Below are 21,118 nucleotides of genomic sequence, written 5' to 3'. Positions count from 1 at the left end.
CATAAATACATGAGTATAACATATATATATATATCACGTGATCACGTGACCGATCAGTCCATCAGATGTAGTTACACATCGCTGGTCACAATGCGTTCGCATTGTTTTAGCCTTCGAATGACGCCACCCCGCTAGCTAAGGCCAACAGAAGAAAGAGTGGTGAAAGGGTACAGCAGGGATCACCACCCCTTGCCGGAGCCTCGTGGAGCTTTTTTAGGTGTTTTATCTCAATAAACACTCCCAATGACCGGTCTGGGAATCGAAACCACGATCCTACGACCGCGAGTCCGCTGCGCTAACCATTGCGCCGACCTCGTCTGTACCACTAGCGATTTTTTTCCCCCTGTCTTCCCTTCTCCGGATCTTTCCTTCTCCTATGTTTCCGACGAAGAGCTCCGCTCGAAACGTCAAACCCTCCTTCTTCCCTTCTTCCTGAGCGTCCAATATACTTTATTTGTTCCACGTCCTTGCTTTGTTGTTTTCTTGTTTGGATAACTTTATATATATATATATATATATATATATATATATATATATATATATATATATATATATATAGGTAGATAGATAGATAGATAGATGGATATATAGATATAGATATGTATATATACGTATATTAAATACATAAATATATATACGTATATATATATATATATATATTATATATATATATATATATATAATAAGCAGGTGTGGCTCTGTATGTGTGTATGCTTTTTCCCCCTTCCAACATCGCTTAAACCAATGCTATTGCGTTTACGGCCCCGTAAGCTAACGGTTCGACAAATGACCGATAGAATAAGTACTAGGCTTACAAACAATAAGTCCTCTGGTCGATGTGCCCGACTAAAGGAGGTGCTCCAGCATGGCCTCAGTCAAATGACTGAAACAAGTAAAAGAGTAAAACAGTAAAAGAATATGTCCCTTTCTATTCTACATCACTTAACACAATCTGATTCTCTCACTCCCATTCTCCATCTCAACCTCCCTTTCAGTTTCTATCTTCTTTTTTATTTTCACATGACCTTACGGTATGTGTCTTTCCCCGCTCACATTCAGCCTTTTCTACATCTTGGCTATTTCGTCTAAGAAATCTATAGTCATCTACACATACATTGCCGGATAATATATTTACATATATTCCTACAATATGAGTTAATTTTTTTTTTCTAAATTTATTCCTTCTTCTACTCCTTCGAAATTTCTTATAATAAATTTTATTCATCTAAATAATTAGTTTTAATCTCTAATTGTTTACCATCATCTTTCTGACGTTCTTCATTGTTATCTTTGCCCTTATATCTGTAATTAAGTCTAATCAGCCAAATATCAGGTTTTTAGTAATTGGTCTTGCTTTTTGTTAATGCATTATTATATTCCTTCAAATTTGTTAGGACTTTTTCCTCTCCTTTCTTTTAAGTATTGTAATATATTTATATTTAAATGATTTCGTAGATTCGTTTTATCATCTTAAATGTATTTAAATGTCATAGCATTTACTTTCAATCCATCTGATATATATATAATATATATATATACAAATATACAAGTATATGTATGTATATATATATATATACTATATCATATATATATATTAAAATGTACAAGTATATGTATGTATATATATATATATATAATTATATATATATATATATATATATATACGCAATCACACAGCCATACACTCACAGATTACATTAGGTGTGTGTGTGAGAGAGAGAGAGAGTGTGTGTGTTCATTTATTTATCCTTCTCGCTTTATTTCAAATACAGTCAACGCACATTTACATTCGCTTTTCTCTTCTTGTATCACATGTGTGACGTAATACGCTGCTTGACTATGTATTTATCTATCTCTTTCTATATAACAAAGGAAAATAAGTATAAGTAAGATAAAGTAGGCTGATGCACACCAAGCAGTACTTTGATCATAATCATTCCATCTATGGCCATCGCAACTTTTATGATGGTAGACATAGCTACATGATGCAAAATTTCCTTCCTGATTTCTATAAAATTGTAGCGTTTGATATGAAGGTAGTGCTGTTTTTCGAAATGTATTGAGAACTGAGACACCTTCGTCGAACTTATGTGTATGAATGTGTGCGGGAGAGAGAGGTCCACACAGCAAGGCAGAGAATCAGACAGAGAAAGAAAGAGAGTTGTATGAACTGTTAAGAATATAGACTATATCGAAATAATCAGCGTGTCTAGAATGAATCTCAGAAGCTGACTTCACAGACTTGCATTAGCTTGATGTACATAAATGCATCAGGAAATAATTTGATACTCGATGTACACTTAGAAGAAAGTATATTAAAACTTCTACAATATTGAATGCGTTTCGAATTCATATTTTGATTGTACCACGATGTGAATGTCTTAGCACTTTATCGAAAACTCAAAAGTGAAATCGGTTTACAAGTACCAAAAGAATGGAATATATACATACATACATATATAATATATATATTATATATATATAAATAATGTATGTAGATTTATATAAATATGTGTTATATATAATATATATATAATATATATAATATAATATATTATATATATATATATATATACATATATTATACATATATATATGTTAACATGTATTAATATCCCATTAACAGACCGTACACATATATACACATGAGCATGAGTGTATGCATAAGTGTGTGCATATCTGTGTGTGAGCATATTCGTATGCATTTAAATATCCACATAGATAAAAACTTAGGAAAGTAGATATATATGCAAGTTACCATCAATGGTTTGGGAGATCTAATCAAAATGCAAGCTAGAATGTCTATGGATGCAATTTTCGATTAAAATCGGACAAAAGTGAGTCTTTAATCTGATCGGGTCTTAGACATTTAGTGTATATATATGTTTACTTTTTCTGTAGCGTAAAGCAAAGATCAAATATAATCAACTAGAACTCGTAATTAATGCTTGTGAATTTAACAAACCTTTGATGTAATCGAACATGTATAGAAATAAAATTACTAGTCGTAATTTTATGTCATATTGATAGATTTATGGACTCACATCTTACAGTATTACATCTAGATAACGTTTTATTAAATCTAAATTGCTGAATTAGATGGTGAATTTTATATTTATTTAGATGTGTTAATTCATATACGCAGCAGTAATACACGTACATGTAGATAGATTTAAATATTACCGTTATTAGAGCAACGTGGTTTCTTTCTTTTAAGCATTTTTAGTAATGCCAGGTAGAACACAAATCACACTTCTGATATATCAAGAAATGAGATTCTTCGTGGTTGCATGGACTGGTACAAATGATGATAAACAAAGCTACATCAAATTTCACTGTGCCTGATTATCACCTCCGGGATACTATCATCCTCAAGATCATCATCTTCACCATCATCGTCGTCGTCGTCGTCATGAACATCATACAGTGTAACATAAACCCCAAGAGTTTTTGAGACAACGAAATAATAAGACGCTGCCCTAATATTCAGAGTAGCCACTTTAAGTCAAAAAATAACTCAACTACAGCTGAGAGGATTAGAGCAACGTAAATCAACATGCCAACCTTCAAGAGACCACGTACCTCGCGATTCTGAAACACATCTCAGACATTACATAAAGCATGATCTAAAGACTTTTCGAGCATATTTAATTCCATTATATATGCGTGAAAGAAAGTGAAATAACCATGACCCGAACAGTTTTAATCAATCTCCTCAATCTGAGCTGATATTCAAGAAAAAAATACGTGAACAATAAATCTACATTTTGCGATTTTATGTATTTTATAAAAGCTAAATATTAAGTCAAAAATATAGAATCGCGCTGTTTTAGTCAGTCTCATTAGAGTGCTAGCTAAGGCCACGTACATATAAGTAGACTATATCAGTCAAGCAAAACAAGTGGTTTACAAAACGTCTAAACGCACTGTATATTATACAAACAATATAGAACGTGCTGGCAGAATTGTTTTCCACGCCGAAGCAATTGCTTCGCGGCATTTGTTCAGGCTCATTATATTCTGGATGCCAGTGTTTTGTTGACCTTCAACATTTCGGTGTCGAAGAAATAAGTACCAGTCAAACACCCTCTCCTCGAATCAAGACATTGTCTTATGGTCTGATGAATGTGCCAAAGTTATTCTCATTGGATTGTGAATGCCATACCAGAGCCGCATAGAAAAGCAACACATTTTTAAGATAAGCATATACGGTGAGTTTGCAAAGATTGTTCTACTAGGCTGAAACACAGATCTTGGAACAGAAGCTCAAGAAAACAACGACCCAGGTTCAAATCCCGCTGCAGACATGATGTCGGGAAGCAACAGAAGAACACTTAGGAATCACGGCCTGGGTTGGCCCGACTCTCATAAAGTGGCAGGTATAAGGGTCGAAACACTTTTCGGGTGGGTGTTCTTTCTCTAAAGATCTCTTTTGCTGGCGCTCTTCCTAGCGGCGAATTTTCTGTTTTAACTATATTTATTATATATTATATGTGTCAATTGTGTATATATATATATATATATATAAATATATATTATATATGGGGGGGTGCATGTGTGTGTTTTGCGTGTGTATATGTGCGTGTGCGTGTGTATATTCACATGCATTACGACTAGACTGATTAAAGGAATTAAATACCTTACATATGTATTTTGAACTGCCAGAAAAAAATGGAAGACAAAACAGAGCTGTCACTTAGTTTCTACCCTCCTATAGACACGGTATAAATATATTTATCCGCTGACTTTATAGTATCACTCGACTCTTTCGGTTTTAAAATTAACTTTAAATTTTTTTTTTGGGGGGGGGATCGCATTCAAAGTCGATATATACGCATGATCAGAAGGGATGGGTGCTTCAAAATATTAGACGTCAGTGGAATTAATGAAGTGTGTGTTGTCCTTTCTACCCTATATTCCCTGTGGGTTCCTTGTATCAATCAGGTTAAGATATAAACGAAATTGCTCATCACTCGAAGAAAAATAATAATCATCAAAATGTATTAAATTTCGGACTAAGAAATTCCAACAGACATATTCGCAAGTTTTGGTCTTGTAATAATTCCATGAAATGTATTTCCCGCAAATAACATTTGTATCTATCGTCTCGAAAATATTTACGTATGTATTTCCTGTAGATATCTTATTTTTTTACGTTGATTATATATGATGGTGTTTTACACAAAGCATTTCTACTTGGTATAATATTCGCAATAACTACAACAACAAATAAAAAAGGCATGAACAACGAGAAAAGCAACAAAAGCAATAATAATAATAGTAATAATAATAATAGTAATAATAATAATAATAATAATAATAATAATAATAATAATAATAATACCGAAAAAGATTATAGATACTTGATATTGTGGGGGATAAGATTGAATAGAAAAGGTAATATAAGATAATGTTGCAGATTGTTACTTTAAATCAATAGCAATTTAAAATATATACATTCTCAAAGGACACATAATTAAACACCAACGATGCAAATATTAGTTCGTTTCAATTTAGTTTATCTTTCATTCGCATAAAAGACGCAGTTTCCTTCTATTTTTCTTTATTTTTCTTTCTTTTTTTTTTTTTGTTCTTTTTACTGCTAGATGAGATGCTCTTAACCTCCGCTGCTTCGTACTGCCAACTTGCACAGGAAGTAATTTCATTGCAATTTCTCTTCAAAACTCTTTACCATAGATACCATATGATAAATGCTACGGCTATTAAAACAGCAGAAAAATAGATATTGTGCGTTAAGTGATTTTAATTTAAAGAAACGTTTGATGCTTTAAATATATCAGCTTTCGCCGTGACTTATATTACTAACTAATGGCTGACTGGAGATGGTACTGAAATTATTTAGCCGAAACGTCTGTGTTTTCGTTCTGTTATACATTCTTTGTCAGAATACTTTTGTTTAATTTTCTATTATGGTATTGTAACACCGTTGAACTGTCCTTAATTTATACCCATGAAGGACGAGTTCTGACTTTATAAGAGCCCCTAATGTCAACCGTAATCAATTATTAATTCCATATTTGAAACAGGTCAACGACTTGGAAAGTTATTAACTCAGTGCAGATAAAGTAAAGGATCATTAATTAACTTCATAACTTTAACAAATGATCGCTTTGCTGTTATCCGTTTAGTAACGATCGGTAACAGCATTTTTTTTCTCCTATTGTATGTACTAAATTGCTGCTTCACACCAAACTTCTACTAACTTTTACATAAATGAGCTCATTAGATTTATTTCACCTAAACTGAAAATTATTGATATTACTTGCCGAAACTTAAATAACAATAGAGTTGTTACAAGCATTAAATGTACAATTCTATCTCTTTATGGCTAGAATAAAGTGAAATCCAAAGTCTACTAATGCATTTCTGACTTCAGATAAAATTCACCTCTTCAAAACCGAGTTAACGCTGTTCAATTCGAATATTCTATTCAGATTCTATTGATGTATAGCATGGAAGACTAATAGTAATGTCAGTCGTCTATGTAACACTAGGTAAGAAAATTAGATGTATTACAAGCCTAGAAACAATGAAATTGGATACTAATTAAATATTCGGCAAATGCTTTCATTTTCCCAGGACAAGTTATCAGATTAAAGACTTTAACAATACGAACAAGCTATTTTGATGGTTTCGATGTCGCTCCTGTGAAGTGATAATATTCCCAGCACAACAATATATTTAAGAGAATGACACAGTCTCCTTATAAAAACATACTACTTTTACTGTCATATTTATCTATTGGAAATATGGCTAGAGTTGACAGCAAAGTGTAAGAACATATATATGTGTGTGTGGATAGGTATGAATGTATGTGTGTCTGTATGTGTGTATGTACGTATGCATGCTTGTATAGACGTGCGCGGATATGTTGTGTGCGTACATGTGTATAGAAAGTATGAGGCACTACATATATTTGTAACTATGGAAGTGAATATGTTCCAATCAAATGTGAATCAGCCAATGAACATCTCATCAGTAAATTGGTCTTTAGCATACTTGGTGTAATATGCACGACACTTTACACTGATTAAAGCGAAAGCTTTTATCACGAGACTGAAATGAGGGTATATGATTGTAAGACATCACTTCTGTTACTGGTAGTTGTATATGTAACAGATATTGTTTGAAATTTCTCAGCTTGAATACTCGTAAAAAAATATTTATTTTTAATAACTTTCTGAGTCGATTTTAAATTACTAACTCTGACTAAAATGAGAAAAATTTGAGATGTTATTTAATTAGTAGACTATAGATAGGCGTAGGAGTGGCTGTGTGGTAAGTAGCTTGCTTACCAACCACATGGTTGTGGGTTCAGTCCCACTGCGTGGCATCTTGGGCAAGTGTCTTCTGCTAGAGCCCCGGGCCGACCAATGCCTTGTGAGTGGATTTGGTAGACGGAAACTGAAAGAAGTATGTCGTATATATGTATATATATGTATGTGTATATATGTGTGTGTGTGTATATGTTTGTGTGTCTCTGTTTGTTCCCCTAGCATTGCTTGACAACCGATGCTGGTGTGTTTTGCGGTTCGGCAAAAGAGACCGATAGAATAAGTACTGGGCTTACAAAGAATAAGTCCTGGGGTCGATTTGCTCGACTAAAGGCGATGCTCCAGCATGGCCACAGTCAAATGACTGAAACAAGTAAAAGAGTAAAAGAGTAAAGAGATAAAACAATCGACTGAATTTGATGTGTAGCTCTATGTTCACAACTCTTGAAAACTTTCAGTAATACTGGGCCCCATGTGTGAAATATACTTTTAGTTTTATTTCATTGCATGAGAATCACTTGAGAGACCCAGAAAGTTTTCACCGAAACATAAAACAATATAGTATTACAAATAAAGAGAGACATAAAATAACAGCGGCGTAATAACTAAAAGAAAAGGTAAAGAAAAAAATTACCCAAGGATTCCTGCAGATTGAGAATTAAAATCGAAATGGAACGTAGCATACCTAATGTGATAAGCGAAGAAATATTAATTATTTCATGAAAATAACATGATTAGTGACGAGAGCACATTATTACCAAACTACCAAACTCCCATCAAGGAATAGAGGGGAGACAAACCCAAGATGTTTATTAATTAGAATTAATCAACAACAGTATTCAGTAGCAAATGTATCAGCTCTTTAGCAGTGCAATGACAACTGTGGAAATAAATCGGTCATATTAAACCTGATCAGTGAATCATGGGCTAACGGCTAATTCAATAATTTAGAACGACTAAAGATAAATAGATTTTCCGTTAAAGGCGACTGAGTCGCATAATAAATTAAATAGATTATCATAACTGGATAGTGAGTAATCCAGTAGTAATAATATTCATAAGTGTGCGATTTCTACTCTCTGTCATTGCTATTGCTGACTACGGCAAAACTAATTTTAAGTGTTTAAAATTAACATCGGAAATTTACCTATCTATATAGTAATCACTGACAGAAACATGCATGTTTTTATTCAAATTTTAATTTAGTAAATTTGTGTATTTTTGATATATACTTCATTCAAATATGTATATAGTTAAACAGCTAAATAATATAACGTAATCTATGCGGAAATTTGTTAACGTAAATGTTCGTATATGACTCTAATCGTCGAAATCGTAATGTTTTCCATATATATATATGTATATATATATATATATATATATATATATATATATATATATATATAATATATATATATATGTATATGTATATATATATATATATATATATATATAATATATATATATATATATAGTATATATATATATATATATATATAATATATATATATATATATATATATATATATATATATATATATGTATATATATATATATATATATATATATATATATATATATATATATATATATATATATATATATATATATATATATATATACATATATATATATATATATATATATATATATATATACATATATATATATATATATATATATATACATGTATATATATATATATGTTTGTGTGTGTTAGCTCGAGTGTATGCGTGTATGTATTTATGAATATATCTGAATATAAGTGTATACACTGCCACACACACACGCACACACACTCACATATACACACATAGAAATATTTATAATCCGTTCCACATGCTATCACAGGAGCATTCATGTACACATCTACGCACCCAGTATGTGTGTGTGTGTCTGTCTGTTTGCCTTTGTGTGTGTATGCACATTATATTTTATTTTACGGAGTATGGCTTCGACAGCATGGGAATAAATCCTGTTTAATTCGTGTTTTATTGCTAACGTTTGCTTTAAGTTCACATCCAACCATAAATATCCTTACAGTATTGCTCACATTTTCTTACTTGCTATTGATGTCATTCACTATTACCATGATATATTTCGTTTTTAAATGCAAAATAAAATAAGTCAAATAAAATCATCCGTACACACACGTGCATGTGTTTAGCGATACTATCATACGTAAATATCGCAATACATATATGTGTGTCCCTGTGAACATATGCTAAAGTATATAGTTATTTAGATACGATAGGTTAGGAGAATGAGGAAAGGTGATGTATAGAATGTGGAACAAGATGTGAACTGTTTTATGAAACAGCGAACATTTCATATTTAAAACTCAGTGTGACATATGTATGAAGACAGTTAATTTTACTAACATGTTATTGCACATATTTAAATATTTGGAGAGTTATGGCAGATACTCTACAGGGGATGGTGTTATTTAGACACGGTTTATTTATTGCTCATTTGACAGTATAATGTTGTGTAAACATGCATATTATGCAGATGTACACGCTCACACACAACCATGAAAAGGCTTGTGTTGTGTACGTGTCTGAGTGTCTGAGGGGAGTCAGATAGGGTATAAGCAGGATATCACAAACCACTTACACCGAAAGAATTGCTCTTCAGGTCCAAATATTTTCACACCATTGATGCGATAACCGTGACACGCTAAATTGGGGCTACCTTGCCGCTTATGACAATCTTAATGAGCCCTTTGGCTAACTGTGTGGACTAATCCAAGAACCCAACGGTGCATCTGGACTGGGAATGAACTGATAATCTTTGATTTAATGGCTAATCATTTGCAAATGAAAGCACATGGACAAATTGTTTGTGTCAGACTAGAGGACACCGTCCTCTCCAGATTGAGCAGCAGACTCGCAGGTTTTGACCTCCGCTTCCTTGAATTACTACATCTAAATTAATTATGATTTGGACTGGCAGAAGGGACGCAACTCTTAGTTTTCTTTCTTTTCACTTCCCAGTTATATTCTTTTTCTTTTATTTGTATCAGTCATTTGGCTTCGGCTATGCCATGCTAGAGCACCGGATTTAGTCGAACAAATCGACCCGGACTTATCATATGTGTGTGTGTGTGTATATAATTTATTTTATCTAGTTTCAGTTCATGAGCTGTGGCCATTCTGGGGCGCCATATATATATATATATATATATATATATATATATATATGCGAAAGGCTTTTTGCAGTTTTCTTCTACCAAATACAATTCTTTGGTCGACCAGAAGCTATAGAGCAAGACACTTGCACATGTGGTTGGTAAGCAAGCTACTTACCACATAGCCTTTTGTTTTCTAGTCTTACTATTTTGCAGCAAACCACATATTTCTTTGGCGAGATAAATGAAATAGTTTGACAAAATGATTTCTAAATTTTATCAACATGATGTTGCCTCTTGTCAGAAGTTTCCACAATTACTCCGAGTTAAAAGAGATAGCCTACCTCTCATTCATTCATGAGAAAAAAGAACCATTGAAAAGCGATCGCTAAAATTGAAAACGTTTAAATGACCTATGTCCATTAGGAAAAAAATGCTATGATATATAATATTCACATATGTGCATAACTGTATACATGTGTGTATATATGTGTGTGGGGGTGTGGTATGATGTGCGTGTGCGTGCGTGTATTTTTTACAGTATACGTGTGACAGTTTGAAACCCTGCCGTCGCGAGTCTGTGTTTAAAAAGGCCTTTCATAACGCAGTGAAACTGAAGTTCGTCTCGTTACCTCGAATTAATTCGAACGAATCTACATGTAATGTATTTTTTTTCAGCCGTTTACAAGTCATCGTTAATTACCATCACAATATCCATCCATTATTTTATGGCCCATTCAAATATGGAACTGACAGTCCTAATATAATCATTGTTAATCTAACAGTTCAATAAATTCATACACATGGACAAACACACACACACACATACAGACACAAACATACATAGACACAAACTCACACGAGGGAGAGAGGTATAGAGAGAAGGAGGAATAGTGCACCAAACATATGTATTGGAGCATTATATTACTTTATGAACTTATACCGCATTTCGCCATTTCTTTAGTGACATAGGAGTTAGGATCTGTGAAAATTTGTCTAATACATAATGAAACTTGAGTTGATAATTCTTGACTGTTACTAACTTTTGACAAATGTTATACTGGTTAATGCAGATGTCGATGCATTATAACTAACAATTAGATTGACGTTCATGGTTGGACTGCTTTGCTACACACATACGCGACCAGACAAGTACTGAGTTGGGATTGAATTACAAGTAATGCTATTGACCATGTAATGAATTTTCTTCCTTGCGTGGATGAAACGAAAGAAATGCTTCATGGTATTTGTGTCTTTTCAGAGGATTACAATGCGAAGCAATTAAGCATCAATTTCATTGTTCCGGGTGACATTCAAACGAGACCTTTATCTGGGTGAACACGATAATCCTAAAGATTAGTATGGTTATTAGAATGTTTGCAAGAAATCGTTTGATATGAAGCTTAGTATAGTTTGGAAATCACCAGCTTCGAGTGTTACATATATCCATCGATTAATTAATTTATAAAATTAATTAACTAAATTGTAAGAGGAAATGTATGTGATCTTTGTAGACCTCAACGAACTGTTGCAATTGATGTAACTTGTGGTGAGTTTGAAGAATTGCAGTTCGACGCCGTAAATATGGCGAGTATATCTAGGATTTCAATGAGTCAACAGATTCAATTGAAGAAACTATTTTGGATAGAAAATAAAACTAGCAGTCAAGCTGAAGTAAGGAGGGAAAACAGTCATTTTGTATGGGACCAAGTAATGCATTTATCAAGCAGATTGGCGTTGGTGACGCTTTTATTGAAACGGCTGAGAAGGAAAGTAAATGAAACAGCGTGGCTGTGAAATTTCTTGTAATTGAATTTATACTAAGTAGCACGATGGGCTTCATTATAGTGTAGTAGTGCTAGAGTGAATACTCATATGGGTCTGACGTATATATGGAAAAGGATGTTCGAAAGATTATACGTACTTCTAGCATTGATACGAAGTGAAAGATTCTATGTTTGGGGCAATAATGTATTGAGTTGCGTAAAAGGAAGAAAACAGGTTATTTTCGAGGGAAATAAATAACAAACTTTTAATAACGTATTTTTTGTAATTTTCATCCTTCCAAAGACGATTAATTGAAGTAACAGAAACATACAAGGATGCTAATGCCTGATCGTATTACATCCATATTGCAAACCTTATTATTGTTATTAATATTATTGTTATCATCATCATCATCATCATCATCATCATCATCCATCATCATCATTCCGTAATCTTATTTTTATCACGTGCTTTCACTGCACTACGAAGCGCAACTTTCTTTTCATTAACTGTTTTTTGGGTGGTTTCTGGTGGCAAGGCTTTGCCCTTATGCTGCAATTGAAAATCATTTAGTGTCTGCTTTTAGTCCTGAGCTTCTCAGCCATTGTTGACTTTTTGCTTTATCTATTCCTTTTTTCTATTTAGTTGAACCCAATATTTGCCATGAATGGGCTTTTCTTGTCATCATTTTATCATGACCCATTGCTGTTCCAGTTTTAGTTTGGATGTCAGTTGTTTTACAGTTTTTGTTGCTTCTTCTTTTCTTATACTTGTTAGGTGCCATGACTTCTTTCTTTTATATTTGTCAGCTTCCTAAAAGATTGGAAGCAGTGTTTTTTTTTGTTTTGTTCATGTTTTGTGGCTATTTGTACTAGTTTTCGTTGCTTATGAAGTAAGTATTTCTGTAGTCCTATGGTGGTTATTTTGTAATGGTTTTCTAGCTGTATAAGGCGCCTACCACCTTCCATGCGTTGTATATATAGCCTTTCTATGCCAGATTTTGGGGACTGCAACCTAAATCCTGTCATTATTATTCTTGTTTTCCTGTCTAATTTGATTAGTTCATTTCGAGTCCTCTTAAGAATTTTGAGCTGTAATTTATAACTGGGAGAGCTGAAGTGTTGATACCTATTATCTTGTTTTTCGCATTCAGCTCTGTTTTCAGTATTAATCTAACACTTCTATAGTATTTCTTTTGTATCTTCTCTTTCATTTGTGTGTGTTGTATCGTACCTATGTCATTGATTCCTAAATATTTGCATATCTGGTTTTGGTCTAATTCTCTTATTTCATTTGCTTTGTATAGTGTGATGTTGTTACTCTTAATTAGGTGTCCTCATTTCCAGGTTGCTTTGACACATTTTTGTAAGACGAATTTCGCAACTATTTCTTTGGTAAATCCAAATACTTTCTGAAGTAATATTTCCAGCTGTTTGTCCTTTGTAGTGTACAATTTTAGATTACACATATAGAAGGGGTGGCTGTTTGTTTTATCGAAACACTTGTATCCAAATTCAGTTCTGATAAAGATATTTGTCTGGTAATGTAACACACTCTGCCATTTATTCATGGAATGTTTTATATACATTATGCTTATATATTATGCTTCCGCGAGCCATTCAGGCATTGCCTCTGGCTCTGCTAGAATTTCATTAAATTTCTCAGCCAGCATTTTATGTGTACCTGTTAGATATTTTAACCAGAAGTTGGGGATTTTCTCGTGCCCGGGTGCTTTGCAGTTGCTTAGATTTTGCAGTACCTGAGTGACCTCTCCAGTTGTTAAAAGGGTCCAGAGTTATTCAGGTGCTGAGTTCGTTCGTTTGGTAGATATTTTCTGAGGCTGTTCCTTCGCCGACAAAATTTTGTTCCAAAATACTTCTGCTGTTGGTGCTACATCGATCTCTATTTTATTTTTGCCATATTCTTGGTAGAGTCTTTGGGGACTGAAGTTGAACTATTTGTTTTGTTCAAAGAAACGTTGCCGTTTCTGATGACGAAGGGTTCTTTGTGCTTTGGTGATGATATCTTGCTTTAGCTGTTCTTTTACCTCGGGTTTACCTTGTTTTGCAATTTTGTATTTACGCAGTATTTTTCATCTCTTCTTGTTGTTTAATAGTGTTGATTGTCTACTAGTTTCATTAAATATTGACAGATCCTTTCTCTTATTTTTTCTGGATACTATATATTCACTGGGTTTGTTTGGGTGGTGATACTCCTGTTTGGATGTGTTCTTAGCGGTATCGAGCTACTTTTGTGGTCACAGAAGCTGCTGCATATATATATATATATATATATATATATATATATATATATATCTCACCACCGTGACCATAGTGACCGACCAGGCTATCAGATGTTGCTACACACCGCTGGTCACAATGCGCTTCGCATTGTTTTGGCCTTCAAATGACGCCACCTCGCTGGCTAAGCGAGTAGGCCAACAAAAGAAAGAGTGTGAGAAAGTTGTGGCGAAAGAGTACAGCAGGGATCGCCACCACCCCCTGCCGGGGCCTCGTGGAGCTTTAGGTGTTTTCACTCAATAAGCACTCAAAACGCCCGGTCTGGGAATCGAAACCACGATTCTAAAACCGCGAGTCCTAACCACTCGGCCATTGCGCCTCCACACACATATATATATATGTCATTTAGCTTAGTCATATTGACATTTGTTCTGTGACTATTAGTTCTCTAATGGCCAGGTTCACGCTATTTCTTATTGATGCTGTTTTATTATCAATCTTATTTTGGGGGGAGGTACAATCGGTGGTCTATACTGAAACCTATGGATTATGCTCATTGTTAAAGTATCATAATCATTAGATTCACCTTCACAGTTTCCAAGCTTTAGATTTGTTTCGTAGTCATATTTTTGTCTGTGGTGTTACTGGTTTGGTGCATTTTGCTCATCATTATACATTCCTACCATTTGGATTCGTTGTTTTTCCGTATTTACTTCATTTTTCTTGGGCATATTACGTCCGTCTTTTTTATTTTATAGTCACAGGTCTTCTAATATTATTTTGCATTGCTGTATTGATACTATCTACGTTTTCCTGGTGTATTTTTTCCTTTTAAGTGTTCTATTTCTATTTCTAATATATTTTTGTTTTCAGAATATATCTGCCTATGTTAGCTAGTATATTAGGGTTTATTGCTGTATCCAGATCTTTATCTAGATTATTTTTCTGCCACATTTTATATGTATATATTTCGTTTTCGTTCTGAAGGTAGACCACTGCTGTAAAATAAGTGCGTCGGATTGAAATATATTCCTCACATGTCCATTTATGCTTTTTCTATTCCATTTGCGATACATAGCGCATAACGTTCGGTCCTTTATTTTGATTGTCATCATTATCGAAGGTTACCGGAGGTTCATTTCTGCTGTTAAATGGTTTTGCATGTGTAGCTTTTCGTACTTCTTTTGTAATAAGTTTGAAATACGTACTTCCCGTTTGTTATCCTTGGTTTGAATTATACGGGTATTATTTTTCATTTTTTGTGTATGGTGGTTTGCGACGGAGATGGTCTGATCGTAATGTGGCAAACATGTTTACGCGTGTTGTGCGAGTGACGGAGACGATACACAGTTAAAAGGTATCATTTCATTTGGAAAATAGAAACAAATTTTAATCAGTATTACTCGGATATAGTCCAAAATGATTTTGATATTTCTTACTCGGGTATAGTTTAACACAGTCTGGTGACTGTGTTGACACGGTTTGTGCGAGTGATGGAGATGATACGCAGTTAAAATACTTGATTTCATTAGAAAAGAAATACATTTTAATGAGTATTACGCGGATATAGTTCGAAATTTTGTCAGTTATTTAAGGCTCCATTTGTTGGCTTTATTCCCGATGTTTTGGGATAGATTTCGGAGCAATGTTTTATCGCTGTTACATCCTAAACGCCCCCGGTGTTCTGTTTCTGTTAAACGTCCCCAGTGTATTATTATTATTATATTATATTATTATTATTATTATTATTTTATTATTATTATTATATTATTATTATTATTATTATTATTATTATTACTATTATTTTATTATTATTATTATTTTATTATTATTATTATTATTATTATTATTATTATTATTATTATTATTATTATTATTATTATTGGCATTAACATCATCATTATCATCATCATATCATCATCATCATCATCATCATCATCATTATCATCATCATCATCATCATCATTATCATCATCATCATCATCATCATCATCATTATTTTTGTTATTATAAAAAAATTTGGTAGTTTTCAGACAAATTTCTGCAGCACCACTTGCTATTTCTCTTTGTTGCTGGGGTGTATTGAGCATGGTGTGTTCTCTTGTCTTGTTGCGGGAGTGAAAACTCTTCCCCGTATTGTATTGCGTCAGTTCGTTTTGTTATGGGGCCTGTTTGTAGTCTTTTTATTGTAGTAGTGTTTGCATTGTGTGCTGCATTATTATTACACTATTGCATGCTAATTTAGTTAACAGGCACTCAATTTTCATGATTGATATGATAGCATGGCAATTTTCAAAGAGTCGATAATGCGAGTTTCAATTCCAGTCAATTCCGATCTTTTAGGTAGAATTTTGTGTTCTGCGCCAAGTGCACTAATTACTAGTGAACTAATTGTTTGTTTTTTTTTTTTGTTTTCCAGTCTCATCAGCTCACTGAATATATCCTAATTTTTCTCAACTTCATTCCGTTTTCTGGTATCGCCTCTGCTATCATAGAAAGTTGTAAAATGTGTTAGCTTACACTGTGTCCTTTATCCTCTATGATCATTTTAGGTCTCCTTGCTTCAATAGTACACTCAGCCTTTATGGGGAAAGACCCAAAGTATCCTGTAATTCTCATTCTCTTAAAACAAAAGCCCCTGGTTCGTGTTCATATTCCGGTTGTTTGGAAGCCCCACACTCGGGTAACATTCCAATGCACTCTTTTATCTATACAGTCATGCTCGTGATTATATATATATATATATATATATATATATATATATATATATATATATATTATATCAAATTAGAGATAAAACCACTATTAGGCAAATCATACAATGAAAAACTTAAGCCAATACATAAGATTCATTAATTTATATTATTTTAAATATATATCAAAATTATTAAAAAAAGATAATTAGTATAACACATTGTATGATTTGCCTAATAGTGGTTTTATCACTAATTTTATATAATATATTTTACTATAAAATTGGATTCAATCCTAAATCTGATTTTTCCCTGTAAGTTTGGATTTATTCCCTAATATTTTATTATATATATATATATATATTGTACTCACTACAGTATTCACACAGGAGATGATTGATACGTTCGAATCCTCTCAAAGTGGTCTTTTTTTTTACCATTTCCGAGTCGGTAAAACACGGTACCAGTCCAGTACATGGTAGATGTTATCGGCTAACTTTTCCCTTGAAAACTGTTGGCCTTGTGCCGAAATTTAGAACAACTAATATTAATCTTTCTGTTGTTGTTGCTTTTGTTTCATACTGTAATTGTATGCATTGAACTTTCGTATCTACTGTTATGTCGTTCTTAATTCATTATTCATTGCTTTAATTATTATTTTATTTCCTGCATTAGATAACCATTTGAACTGACCGCCGTACGGGAATGAATTATCGCCTATACATCGCTATGACGTTAATGAAAGACATCCGTATTTTGATGTCGGCTTTCCATCTTTTGATGGGGGGTAAGTATAACAAACTACTATTCATTATTCACGTATTAATAGAAACACAAACACACAAATGCAGCACTTTAAATAATAATAATTTTATTCTGAAACATTTTAGTTTCTTTCATTTTCTTACTTTGACTCAATATTGATTTTCATTCTCTGTTTTTAATTTCCTTTTTCCTTAATGTTTTCTAGGATGAGAATACGTGCTATTAGCTGTAAGATTGATATAATCGGGATTAGTAAATGAAATAACCTTTTACATTTTTTTGTGCGTTAATATGTCTAAGTCTTTCATGTGAGGCCATTTACTATCATCGACTATCTACATCTAAGGAAGACGTAGAATTTCAAATATAATCAATGCATTTCTTTATATGATTTTGGAATTTAATGGTTCATTCACTAAACAAACTTCTGCATACAAACATATGCATAAACGTGTGGCTGTAATAGATTGAAACATTACATAGTTCTTTGGAAAAGTGTAGTGCTCCGCAGAACCAGATATCGCAACATGAACTCAATAACCTATCAAATCCGTTTTATTTTACTTATACAAATAAGGACATTTGTGAAGAAATTAGCATTATAAAACCCATTACTTCCTCCTGTAAATCATGAAATATCAAGCTAGAGACATTTTGTTTCCAGTCTTCCAACTTTATGCATGTAAAATTTAGAACTGCTCTAAGAAACACATTTATGTCTTAAGGTTTTACCACCTTGTTCCCTGGAAATAATATATTGATTATTTCATTCCGTGATTTACAAGATAACAGCATTTTTCTATTGATTGAATAGAACTGAAAGCACGCTCAGAAATTGCAATTGGACTGCACTTTATGTCATACCTGTATTGTAGTTAAAACACATAATGGCTTTCGCTGTATCGTCCGCACCGAATTCTGGTCATTTTAGAAGAATGCAGCTGCTGGCATATAATGCTATGCGTTGGTTGGCAACAATGAAACGTGTATCTAGTGCATCCCATTTCGACAATGCTGTTTCCATATAGTGCGTAACATATGTTGTATTCTCATATGAATGTATGTATTATATATATATATATATATATACATTTACTTTGGTTACACTATTCAAATATATAACATTTAATATTTGGTGTCCGTAGTATATTAAGCCTTCAAAAGAGTGAATTGCTTCTATTAAGGTTTGGACTGTCAAATATACTACAAGATTCTATTACATATACTACAGGAAAATAAATAATAGCAGTATGTAATTGGGAATCGTATTTTAGTGTGCAAATGACGTATGGCAATAAAGATCACAATGTTATCTACGGACGGAACTAAATAGTTAGGTATATATTCTGACTTTTTGCGGTTTATGCGACTCGATTATGCGATACTAAATTTTAATATTATATTTTGACATTGGCACAAAGCAAACAATAAAAAATACAAAGTTTGTACTTATGTATTTGACGGGAGTGGGAGTAGATGCAGGTTAATATCCATCTCTCAAGGGCATTACTGCCCAGTGGAAAACGAGTGAGTATGTGTGTGTGTATAAATATATATACATATGTATGTGTGTGTGTATGTATATGTGTGTGTATTTATGCATGTTATACGTGTACGTGCGCATACATGCATACAAGCATGTACGCATATATATATATATTTCTATGTACGTATGTATGTATGTGGGCATTTGCGTATATAAGTGTGTAGACGTGTCTGCGTGAGTGTATATGTATATGTACATTTATATATGTATACGTGTATGTACATGTATATATATATATACCCACACACACGCACACGCATATACAAGTTGGTTGAAAACGTTCATCATTTCAAATGTAAAGGTCTGAGTAACTAGATAGTCTTGGCAAATGAAACTAAAGAGGTTTAATGATGAGTAAATTAAGATTTATTCAGCAAAATTTGTATGGGAACTTCAAAGATATGTGGATTTCATGAACCATTTCAAAAGTTTTCACATTTTCAGTCTGTGATCCGCCCACGACACAGCACGTTTCAAGTCACTAGTCTAGCTGCTTACAAACATGTTGCAAATCTTGGGTAGCAGTCTCCAGTGCAGCAGTGATCCTCTAATTGTGTTTCCCTAAGCTTTTAGTAAGAGTATGAAGAGAGTTCAACTTCTTCATATCGCCCTTAGAAAGAAAAAGTTCGAAAGGTGTAACGTTAGGTGAGCGTGGTGTCCATTTCAGCAATACACTGTCGTTATCATCAGCACATCCTCACTTACTCCCTGGCAAATTTTCATTGAGATAAATTTACACAATGAAATGAAGCGCCGTTCTGTTTTAAAAGTAAGTAATCATGTTCACTTGCAATGGGCTTATTAATAAACCAGTTGTGAAACATATGCAGATAAATATCGCCTGACCTTCCCCGCAAAGAAAAGATGATTCTTGAATATTGCGCAAACACCTTCACCTTTGATGAGGCCCTCTTGCGCTCAACTGTGGCGTCGGGATTGTCTTCAACCTAAATGTGAATATTATGGTTGGTGACTTTGCTATTCCTCTGAATTGTGGCCACACCAGTGGAAAGAATGCACTGTTCACACTTGTCTTTTTCAGGTTTCTCTTGCATATCGACTCGGAATTATTTGCGCTTTTGTTTGTCATTTGCCTTTAAGGCCTAAACGAGCTGCAACTTATAGTATGTCAATCGCACGTGTTTCCTTTGCTACACGCCAACCAAATTGTCATTGCAGGAACCTGGCTTTCAAGACTTGCTACTTTCAAGGACCTCACGGGGCTTGAAAAAAATATTTTCACTTGACCATCTGTTCCGAGATGTTCGTCGTCTAGAAACCCTTTAACCTATTCAAAGAGCTTTCCTGCTGCAGCGCTTTAAGCAAATATGCACTACATTTGGTGCATTTTTAGCTAAATACTTTCAGAAAGTCTTACTGCAAAGTCTTGATTTATTATGTTCGAGTATACTCTAAAATACAAAACAACTTTTCTTTTCCTGTGAATGGCATTTCTATACATGAAAGTAAAAACATTATTAAACATAAAATGTCCATTGCTTTCTGCACAAGCTGTTAAAATTCGAGATCATTTGAACAAGAAATGACCAAATTATTCGATTACAAAGCGATATGTATTATTCTACAACACAATGCATATCTCTGTGTTTACATCAATGTGTGTACGTGTCTGTGTGTATGTATGTATGTAATTCATCATCATGAGATATATATATATATAT

General features: G+C 33.3%; 1 protein-coding gene across 2 annotated transcripts in view; it reads left to right on the top strand.

Annotated features, from left to right (window-relative positions):
* The window catches only part of LOC115218923 (neuronal acetylcholine receptor subunit alpha-10), a 1,131,344-nt gene that overhangs the window by 432,403 nt on the left and 677,823 nt on the right, over positions 1–21,118 (top strand). For both annotated transcript variants that reach the window (XM_029788944.2, XM_036499212.1), the window contains one exon: positions 17,801–17,912. In XM_029788944.2, the coding sequence (XP_029644804.1) occupies positions 17,831–17,912 (82 nt within the window). In that variant the 5' untranslated portion in view covers positions 17,801–17,830. The remainder of the gene's footprint in view (positions 1–17,800; positions 17,913–21,118) is intronic.

Source organism: Octopus sinensis, linkage group LG1, assembly GCF_006345805.1.
Source record: "Octopus sinensis linkage group LG1, ASM634580v1, whole genome shotgun sequence".
NCBI classification, from domain to species: domain Eukaryota; kingdom Metazoa; phylum Mollusca; class Cephalopoda; order Octopoda; family Octopodidae; genus Octopus; species Octopus sinensis.
This window is presented reverse-complemented; position numbering and strand designations above follow the sequence as displayed.